The sequence below is a fragment of the Panicum virgatum genome, chromosome 5K, assembly GCF_016808335.1.
Source record: "Panicum virgatum strain AP13 chromosome 5K, P.virgatum_v5, whole genome shotgun sequence".
NCBI classification, from domain to species: Eukaryota; Viridiplantae; Streptophyta; class Magnoliopsida; order Poales; family Poaceae; genus Panicum; species Panicum virgatum.
Genome location: NC_053140.1, coordinates 10929653 through 10940192, shown reverse-complemented (window position 1 = coordinate 10940192; position 10540 = coordinate 10929653). Strand labels below are relative to the sequence as shown.

The following is a 10540-nucleotide window of genomic DNA, read 5'->3' as shown; positions in this document are numbered from 1 at the left end:
TGCTGAGCCGGTCCAGGAGCCACGAGCAGGAGAGCAGCAGGAGGTCGTCGTTGAGCACGCTCCAGCAGACTTTGTTAACCCCGCTGACCTGCAAGGCAAGCCCCGGAGCATAACCGTAATTTAAAATTATTCAATGTTTATTTAAGTATTGTGCATTTATGTTCTAGGAGTTGAATGGAACCATAGTATGCATGTTTTCCCTAGGTACCGTGGGCCTATACTAGTATGCAGGTGTCGATAGAAATGCTTTGCTAAATAGGATTTCGGTAGAAGTCGAGTGATTGCTGTCACTCGCAAGTTTAGGATCTTGATCCCTTAGCTTTGGCTTAGAAATACGTTGATGAGTAAAAAGAATTGGAGACCGGGCGGAAATGAGTTGGTTTATGTGAGAAAATGAACTCCCGCCTGTGTCGATTGAGGACCGTACCGTTGTTGGCCCTGATGACCGAGTTTGAACAGTACTAACCACATACCGGAAGTAGGAGGTAGTCGAAACCGGTAAGCTGTGTACCACATTACAGCGGTGATTTGAATTCCGCCATGCTACGCTGGGCGTGGGAGTTGGCGGGTGTTGGATAGGATGCCGCCTCCGGGTTCTCCGGGAGTTCACCGCGAGGGGCCCATCACCTGGGTTTTAGCAGGCGTAGTTCAGATGCCGTGGTAATGTGGAAACAGTTGACGCGCATGGCCCGGCGGGGTTTACATGTGTCGTGTGAGTTAGGTCCACCTTGCAAGGTTAAATCGGATCGATTCGCCGTCTCTCTCGGTTAAGAGAACCTTGGTCACTGCGTCACATCGTAGTAAGAAGTGGAATAAGTATTGAAAGGTAGCGATGGAATGCTTTACCTGTTGTTCTGAAGGTTTACTCTAATCTACCATGTGTGCTCTAGATGATTAGGCAAACTTAGTTAATACTTGAGATACTAAACGGAGCTAAAGTATTGAAAGTAAGGATTCACTTCTAGCAGCCTTTCAGCAAAAGAGCTCCAGAACCAAAAAGCCTTGCATGTCTAAGTAATGGGCTAAGTATACCCAGAGTCGGGTAAGCCTTGCTGAGTATTAGTATACTCAGGGTTGTTGTTGTAACCCTTCTGAGCAGGTTGTGTCCCGACGGACTTCGAGGAGATCTGTGCGTCCTGGATTGGACAGCCACTCCCTCCAGGTTGGACCGTCGAGTGGGCCCCGTCTTCCCCGTGAAGATTGGGCAGGTTGGCGTCACATCGGTGGGCAGGATGTGGAGCTCACCTTTTATCGTCGTCGTAGCTATCGTATTGTATTTCGAACTCAGTTTTAAACTTCCGCTGTGTGTTTGAACTCTGTTGTTTGTATTTAAACCTTTTATGTAAAACCTGTGTTGTAAATTAATTTGAAGATTTCTGTTGCTGGTAACACCTGTGCTCGTCTTCGTACGGGTCTAAGTGCAATTGTGATCCTGGAATACAGTAGTTTAATCGGGATTTTACCCGACAGCCTGTCAGGTTACACCGTTTTAAGTGCACAGTAACTTGATTAAGTATTAAGATGATGGTTAGTGCATTTAAGCCGGTTTAATTTGGACGGTGCTGCTACATTAGAGGCTGCTGTCAAATCCGTAACTACAAATATTACATTCATGTCGTACCTTAGGTCTATCCTGGCCGCGACGCTTCGACGGGTCGTGTGTGTAGTTCTCGCACATAAAAAACCTCATTCCGAAGAAGTCGCCCAAAACCTTTGACTTCATGAGCTTGCATAAGGAACCGCAGAAGCACATAGGCACCTGCATTCCTTTAGGCGCTGGTTCCCTCACCTTGTTCCATGGGATCTCGGTTGATCCTGAGGAAGACATCGTGCAGAGATGTGGTGGTTGTGCTGTGTGGCTGCGTGCTTCCGGGGACTGTCTTGTGGGGTGGAGGCTCTATCGTGCTGATATTTGTACAGAGTTTAGAGTGGTCATTGCATTGCCTGGCGTGAGAGCGGTGTAGTGCACGGCAGTGACTAGTCACGTCCACGAAAGTGGATTGGCAGTGAGCGCGGCAGTGCGAATCAATTAGTGGTCTCGTCCGTGCAAGACGTGCGAGCAGTAGTGCGCGGCAGTGACTAGTCACGTCCACAAAAGTGGTTGGGCAGCGAGCGGGGCAGTGCGAATCAATGATTGCTCTTGTTCGTGCATGGCGTGCGAGCGCAGCAGCGCGGATCAGTGACTTCTCACGTCCGAGCCTGGGCAATAAGAGCGTCGGTGCGAATTAGTGACTGCTGTTGTCCGTGCCTAGCGTGCTAGCGCAACAATGCCGAGCAATGAGTGGTCATGTCTTTGCCCGCACAACGAGCACCACTAAATCATCCAATGCTAAGTATCCGACAAGATACTGTTGATGTGAAACGTCACTGGTATTCCTACATGATAGACTCCGGCGTGCTTCAACTCATGACTCTGTCGCTCTTTGAAAGGACATCACTATATGGGAAGTCACTATTTACAATACTGTTTCGATATGATTACATCTTGAGGCCTTCTTTCGTGTAGTCATCTCGTGACTCTATCGTTATTTCAAAGGGCGATGCAGGGAGTGTTGCGTCTATAAAAGAGAGGATGCCGTTGTCGAGAGTAGAGACAATTTACCTTCCAACATATTGGAACCGTTATGAGCTCCTCATCTAGGGCAGCTTTGCGTCGGGAAATGGAGGCGCATTTAGGAGGCCCTCCTAACGATCCAACAAGATGTGTTACAGATTGCAAGGTCTGGCCTAAAGGTGTAGAGCCACCCTATTGCTACTGGCAGATGTGTTGTGTTCCCAACATATCTTGTGAGTACGAGACTTTTGACTAGAGGTATTGGTCTTGTAAGAATATTGAGGAAGTCCAAAAGGCAGGTGCAATATCACATGTATAGATGTTTTTTAATATGTTTGTCTAGTTTTTTTTTAAAATTTTTTCTAATAATTTTGTTTTGTTTTTTGTTTATGAATGCACGCATTTCAGGAGACAAATACTCAATTTTGTCATTTCCATGAGTGGATTGACACATTTATCAGTCATCATGATCAGGGATATGTGGCGTGGTTGAAGAAGGTGGATGATGATGTACGCAAGTCCGGCATTGACAAAGCAAAACGTGGCAATGGTAGTGGCCGTGAATGATGGATGTCGTAGTGGTCCGTTTCATTCTGATCAGTCCTACTGTCTTGAATAAATTACGTTCCTTCATAACTAATATGTTGCGTGTTTGTTTCGGAAGCCTCTTCTGGCTCCCTATGTAATATTTTTTCTGCGGCCTTTGTATGCGTACTTGTACTTCTAGAAGTTGTTCTCGTTCATAATAAAACCGTGCATCATTTGCTGAATAGCCGGTTGGAGCAAGACGGTAACACATAGCGCCGTTTCAGCAATAATGAAAATTAAGAAATATATTTTTGATCAACTGTCCAAAAAAATCGCAGTATAAAATAAATTCGTTTACTGGGAAGTTAAAATCTAAATTAGGGGACCCGTCGGCTCCCCAATAGCCGATAGGTCCTGTCGGCTTCCCAATAGCCAATAAGTATATTGGGCCGACTGGGGAGTCATATCGACTGGGTTGTCGGACAAAAAAGTCTAGTCGGCTTGTCAAAAGTCGACGGATCTACTCGGCGCCGACAGCCCCCCGTGGACGCGGTCAAAATGGCCTCGGGCGAGCCACGTTGGAAGTCGGCTATTGAATAGCTGATAAGTTGCTAATCAGCTACTCAATAGCCGACATTCACCTATTTTTACAATTTTTCTATTTCAGCATTTAATTCTGAGATTAACTATTAAAATAATATTATTTAAAAAAAAGTTCGTCCGAAGTGGAAACAAACATAAGGATGGATCTAAACATTCGAATTCTTAGAACAAATTTGATATTTTAAAATAGATATGTTTAAAATTTTATGCTAATCTTTTTTTATATTATAAAGCATATTATTACATATAAGAATAAAATTTTGTATAGATTTTTTTATGTATTATTTGCTCCCTACAATTAAAAAGGTGAAAAAAGATTCAAATCCATATCCGATCTGTATTCGAATTTTTATATCTATTATTTGAGAATATATATGATAAATTTGAGGTTTAGTTTTTATGAATCTTTACAAGATCAATGTTAAATACAAGGCTATGAATTTACATAGTAAATTCTATATCTTATTTGTCCATAATCGAAGAAAAATGACAAAAAATCTGACATTCGAATAAACATCCGAATCCATCCTTAAGTTACAAACACACCCTGTTCCGGCCGACTATGGCCCTATTTAGTTCCCACCCCGTAAATGAAAAAACCGTAAACGCATTAAAGTGAAAAGGAATCTTGCTAATTTGAAGTACTAAATGAAGTCTATATACAAAACTTTTTGCATGGTTGGGCTGTAAATCGCGAGACGAATCTAATGAGACTACTTAATCCATGATTTGCAACAGTGATGCTACAGTAACCATCCGCTAATTATTGATTAATCATGGATTAATTAGCATCATTAGATTCGTCTTGCGATTTACAACCTATCTGTGTAAAAAGTTTGTAAATAGACTTCATTTAGTACTTCAAATTGGCAAGATTCCACGCAAATTTTTTTTGCGTTTACATGTAAAACGCCTATCTCTTCTCCCATCCCCGCCCCCTCCTCTCTCTCTCTCGGTCTCGGCCTTTCCTAGCGGCGACGACAGGGCGAGTGGCGCCGCCCGCCAGTTCATCGCCGGGCGCTTCGCCGGCGACGAGTATCCGACAGGGGTATGCCCGCCCATTCCCTTCCCATCCCGTGCTTCTTCCCGAAATCGAACACCCAAAACCCTAACGTCTGGTATTTGCATTCGGATCTGACCATGTCCGCTACTGGCTACTGTGTCCGCCCCTGTCTTCAGTTCGCGAGATTGATCCGTCCAATTTTGTTTTGTTGGAATAGTAAAGTAAGTTCAAGGAAGCAAGGAAAAGGGGGAGTGCCATGGAGAAAGGGGACGTGCTAGTGGACCTCGACAAGCTTCCCATCAAGCGCCTCGAGGCCATCGACGAGGCTGGCAACGAGCACTATCCACCGTAAGCTGGCCTGCCAACCTCTCAGCTATTCCGCTCAAATCCACCTAGAATTGACTCGCTTTCCCATTACTCTGTGCTTGCCGGGGGTGTATGCTGCTGCAGGGATACCAGCAACGAGGAGCAGCGCCTTGCAGCCATCCGCCGGATTGACTTCTCCTGGGTCATCGAGAAGGATGCCAAGAAGGCCAAGAAAGCAGCTGAGGCCGACACCACTCAGCAGGCATGGCCGTGGCAGGGCCTCATGGAGAGCCTGCAGCAGGCGCAGCAGGAGCTCTCCGTTGTCATTGACCTCATTGGCACGGTTGATATATGCATACTCGCAAATTCCAATTTCAGTCTCTGTGAATGCCATGCAGGTAACTGTTTCTGACTATGCTTGAAATTATGCTGCAGGTTGAGGCAAATGATGCTGTGGCAGTCGCCTCGACAACGAAGCCAAAGCCGCAGCCTAACGAAATACTAGTTGACATGGCAGTCTCTGCTGCCACCAAGCTCCAGCGCCTTCGGGTATGCTCTCCATGCCATCTCTATCCCATGTAATTAGATAGCATGTTTCGACTTTTTCAAATAACAAACTAGAGTTGAAGGAACTGTAGTAGAGAATGTCTCTGTATTGACATTTGAAGATCTGCTGTTTATTATTGTGCTTACTGATGCAATTTTCATTTGTGCCTTTTGGGATCTCTCAGCATTTGTCAAGGTACTTCAAACAATCTGCCAAGACCATGGAGCAACAATTTCAGAAGGAGACTAGGTTCTATAATTCATTGATAAGGTACATACTGTTGTTGAATTTTTGAATCTAAAAACTCTTTAAAATTGAAGCTTTTGACATTTGTGCTGATGGATCCACAGACTGCAGCAGAACTGGAAAGTGAAGCGACAACGGGTTGTTGGGAGCGGTCCCGGAAGCGAGGGTTTCATGTTTGATCTAGTTGATAGTTATCAGTTAGACACAACAACAATGCCTCGAATATCCCCGTTATCTTTAGTTCCAATTGATCAAGATTCTTCAGGCACTTTATCTGTACAAATTCCACAGAAGTCTTTCCGTTCCTTGAGCCTTCAATTTTATGGAGATAGCACCAATAGTGCAGAAGGCAGTGCCAGCAAAAAGAAAGAAGGTACTTTAAGCAGCACTTCTTCTGAAGCTAAAATGTATGCTTTGGAGAATGATGATGTCAATAAGTCTGTTAAACAAGCACATTCCATCCTTCGTGACATCCACAAGACCATATTTGAGGAGCAGGTGGGTTAAATGCCTATGAGTTCTTGCATATTCCTCTTCTGGCTAACTGGAGCAGCATGGATAGAAAAGAATCATTGAATCTCCTTTGTGCTGTCTGGCTTTATTTATGTATCTGTACCATCATACTAAATATAGTACATATGTCATGTAGGTTTTTGATATGGTGATCCGCGAGACATTTACCCAATCTCAAGGCATCAATGTTACTGGAATGTGCGAAGATTTTCTCCAGTTAGCAATTGGCCAGGAGTGTTCTTTGTGTCTTTCACTTGTGCCCTCTGGACAGAATAGCGACTCAGAAACAGTAGGTAAGGAAGATCATAAGGACTCGGAGTATTCTGGAAATCTTGCAGTAGACACTGTGAATGGGAAGCATGATTCTTCAAACAAGGATTTGAGAGGATTTCCTAACCCAAAAAGTTTAGAAATTTACTTATTACATATGTTCCATGAGAACATTGTAAGAAAAATCAGGGAGAAATCACGTCTTGTTGTTCGCTACCAGAGTCCTGCTCAGGCTGCTCCTGAAGAATGTGGCCTGCTCGGTCATTTCTGCATGACAGTGTCTCACAAGATATTTTCTAATAAAGTACATTTGGAACTCGAGAGTGTGGTACGACTACTCTGCAGTTGTTAACTAGTAGTGACATAATTTGAGTTTAGACTGGCATTCTTTCTAACTTCCTTTCTCTAATGCAGGTTAGTAGGGTTCCTTATCTTCATCTCTGTTCTCTTCCTACGTGGCATTCTCGAACATCTTCCTGGTCTCTCTGCTTGAAAGTTCCTCAGCCTATCCTGGCTGCTGATCGAATCACAAAGCCTTCAGATAATAACGAGCCTAAATACAAATCGAGGTTGCAATTTAATACAAAGGTGATCTTGAAAGATGGCCAAATTAGTTTAATGGGAGAGGGCTCTCCAAGCATTGCTGGATCATTGACTGGGAAGCCATCAGATGGACGTTTAATAAATAGTTACAATTGTGACTTGGAAGACCTCCCAACGATGCTTCTGCAGCAGGTACATGTGTGGTAACAATCTTTTGGGTCATCCTTTTTTCTTTGTTGTAGATTGGTGTGATGAAATTATCCTGTAGAGTATCATTGGAATTATCTACTGTTGACGAGCTAAAAACAACAAATATTAATTCATTTGCCCATGAGTCTGGAGCAAACTCTGCCACATAACTCTATGCATAGTTATAGTAATTGAATCATGGCGCTTAAAATCTTACCTTGTGCCCCATCTGAAAATCGTTATCCATTGTCAGTATCATGCCATTCTCTGCAATCTATTTCCAGTGCTATTGTATACCTTATTTTGCAACAGTTTGATAACTTATTTTGTGTTGGCAGGTCGCCAGCCAAGTGATCCACTGGCTTCATGAAGAAGCGATGGTCCTCGGGATGAATGTGACCAGAGATTTCCTGTGCCTTTACTTTGATCTTGACCAAGGTGAAACGCTTTGCCTAGTGGCACATGTTGATCCGGATGATGCCTATGGGTGCATCTCCTGGTACCTCACCGTTGATCACCCGACGGAGGAGGGAAAGATGTCAGCTGATAATCCGGAGTTGGAGTTGGAGAAGCGTAGGTTTTTGGGGTCCCTTTCTCTGGAAGTTTTGTACTCTACCCTGATGGACCTGATAAAATTGTGCAGCACAGGTGTCCAGCACTAAGCAGATTTTTGCCCCTTGATCTACTTATGCTAATTAAGTGATGTGTATTCGTGTTGTATTTGAGCGCATGTAGAGCTTTGGCATTTTGTGCGCCTGATGTGTGCCTTTATTAAGTGATAGTGGCAATGTATTAGCCTTTTTTATGCTATACGTGGTATCAGTCAACTGGAAAATGAAGAGGAAAACGAAGAGCCCTTCGCGATGTGTTTTTCTTGATGCAGTTTTACCCAAAAATATACTTAACCCTAAGAAATTATCAATAATCAAGAATTTGCATAAATCGAATATAAATACAGGGAATTAAAATGCTACAATTATAACAAAGATACTCAAATGCCAACGGAATTCAGAAAAGACTTTCAAGTAAAAAATTAAAATTTCACAAAAGACTTTAAAGTGAGGCCAAAGTTTCAAGGATCTTTGATTCTTTGTCGCGTAAAAAGGCGAGAACAATTGAATATTTCCTTGGAATAACTACTATTTGGTAAAAGCGACAGCACACGTCCCCATCCCCACTCCCCCGTGTCCTTCGATTTCGATCGCTTTCCTCAATTTTTCTCGGCAGTTTCCTTCGCGTCCCCCAAAACCCAACCAAAACCCTCCCTCCCTCTCTCTCTCTCTCCGCCATCTCCATCCCCTCTCGCCGCTCCCGCTTCCCCCATGCCCTCGGCATCCGCCGCGGTCTCCCCGCCGAAACCCTAGCTCCGATTCCCTCAACGATGGCGGGCGTGGCGACGGCGCGCGACGTGGAGGAGGTCATCCAGAAGCTTCACTCCGACCGGGCCAGAGTCCGCGATGTGAGTACCCCTCGTCCCCTCCTCTTGCAGAAACAAACAACTGTTCCGGCCTGCTTTCCGGCTGAACGTTTCCGTCGTGTCCATCAGGAGGGGGTGAAGCTGCTGGGGACATGGCTGCAGGGCGACCGCGCCGCCTCGTTCTGTCGCCTCCTCGGCCGCAACACCGCCAGGGTCAAGCCCGGCCACGGCCACCTCACGGGAGGTCATCAGTTCGTGCATTTCGCTTCGCTTTTGTCGCATCATTACCACATGATCTCTCGCTTTTTTTTTTCTGATGATCGCTGGTGCTGTTTGTTTGCAGCCGCCACATGGCCACTCCTCATCCTGGCGCTCCTCAACTGCGTCAAGGAGGACATCTCGGGTAAGAAGCCTGGTGCCACCAAAAGCGCCGCTGCCCGGATGCTCCGTGTCACCATCCAGTGCGCTGAGGATGTCAAGCTATCAGGTTTGCTCTGATTTGAAGGGCTTCCCGTCTTCTGCAGTTCTGTATAATTTGCTGGTATTTTGCCATGCTGTGATTATTGAACTTCACCAACATGTGTTTGTAGTTCAATAGAGATGATGATATGTATTTTTATCTTCCCAGTTTTGTATAGTTTGTATGGTATGCTTGTATGTCAGTATGTGGTTATCTGAATTCTGGCATGTCACTATCACTTCAGATCAAAACCATTTCCTGACCATGCTTGAATGTCAGTTTTTCCGGATCATGGTATGATTTACACAACAAACACATGTATTTTCTTTTGGCCATGTTATGCATGAATTGTGTCAGATAATGTATCAGAAATGGCAGGTGATAAATTCTTGCTCTAGATGTATATTTTTCCACTTTCTAGCATCATGTTTCTGGGTTATCCAGACGCCTTATGTGCACACTTTCATTTTTTCAAATATCTTTAAAGAAAAATATATTCTGCATTTCATTAAAGAAGAGGTTACCTGTCATTGCAGGGCATTCCTTACTTTTGATCTCAGTTGCTAGGCAACTTTTCAGTCATGTATGGGAGGTCGTAAAAGATGGCCCCAGCTTTCAGTTAGAGTACAGTATGATTCTCAGACAACTTTTAGCTGTTAAGGAGTACCGATATCAGATGAAACCTCGAACATATATCAGTGAGTTTCCTTATCAAGGTGCTGTATGCTCATACAATAACACCCATTTATTTTATATATTTCCCACATGCTGCTCAGGTTTTGTAGCGCACTACATGAAGAAGGTCACTACTGTGCTTGATGCAAAATTCAGCAACCAGGCGAGCTCCAAGGATGAATCCTTCCGTTGTACATTAACACTTCATGTCCTACTCGAAAACCCGCCAGGCGATTACCCTGATATCATGAGGGATGAGGTTATTAACGGATTTAGTGCAATCTTCCCACATATTAGGCGAGTAGTCCTTGCCCAAGTTCTTTTATTACATCCCTTGACTTCCTAAGACGATGGCATGGTTGTTTGGTCGTACTGTCTCTTTTTACTTCCATATTGTGAATTACCATCTCTGGTCCAAAGTAGATTTTTGTCTTAGAATAGGGGCAGTCCAACTTTTAAAACTTTGGGCACCGAGGCACATATTAACAACTTCGTCACAGAAAACACTTAAGTATTGATTCTAATATTTTTTAGTTACTATTTTACACCTTAGGTGTAGCAGTTTATTCTACACCAATAGCTCGCCGGTTACTGAACTACTGAAAATTTGTTCAGTAATTCTGCTCAGTTTAATCTAGAAAACTTTATTATAGTCAAATATGTGCTTTGGAGACTGGTCATCCTAA

General features: G+C 43.9%; 2 protein-coding genes across 10 annotated transcripts in view; both read left to right on the top strand.

Moving 5' to 3' along the window:
* The first annotated feature begins 4579 nt into the window (after positions 1 to 4579).
* LOC120706263 (mediator of RNA polymerase II transcription subunit 17-like) lies at positions 4580 to 8149 on the top strand. 3 transcript variants are annotated; one of them, XM_039990865.1, is made up of 9 exons: positions 4580 to 4733; positions 4906 to 5036; positions 5139 to 5337; positions 5430 to 5543; positions 5726 to 5811; positions 5892 to 6285; positions 6437 to 6898; positions 6985 to 7305; positions 7641 to 8149. In XM_039990865.1, exons 2-9 carry the CDS (start codon positions 4945 to 4947, stop codon positions 7962 to 7964), a joined length of 1992 nt encoding a protein of 663 aa, XP_039846799.1. In that variant the 5' UTR covers positions 4580 to 4733; positions 4906 to 4944; the 3' UTR covers positions 7965 to 8149. The 3 variants fall into 3 exon arrangements, with proteins under 3 accessions (XP_039846799.1, XP_039846800.1, XP_039846801.1); XM_039990866.1 differs by having other exon boundaries at positions 4911 to 5036; positions 7641 to 8112; XM_039990867.1 differs by having other exon boundaries at positions 4598 to 4733; positions 4865 to 5036; positions 7641 to 8058.
* Positions 8150 to 8546: 397 nt separating this feature from the next.
* Positions 8547 to 10540, top strand: part of LOC120706262 (serine/threonine-protein kinase ATM) — an 83338-nt gene continuing 81344 nt past the window's right edge. For 4 of the 7 annotated variants that reach the window (XM_039990859.1, XM_039990861.1, XM_039990858.1 and 1 more), the window contains exons 1-5: positions 8549 to 8761; positions 8849 to 8963; positions 9063 to 9206; positions 9716 to 9877; positions 9956 to 10151. In XM_039990859.1, coding sequence (XP_039846793.1) covers positions 8684 to 8761; positions 8849 to 8963; positions 9063 to 9206; positions 9716 to 9877; positions 9956 to 10151 — 695 coding nt within the window. In that variant the 5' untranslated portion in view covers positions 8549 to 8683. Of the gene's footprint in view, positions 8762 to 8848; positions 8964 to 9062; positions 9207 to 9715; positions 9878 to 9955; positions 10152 to 10540 lie in introns of all 7 variants that reach the window. The other 3 variants (XR_005688237.1, XM_039990862.1, XM_039990863.1) reach the window with 1 other exon arrangement.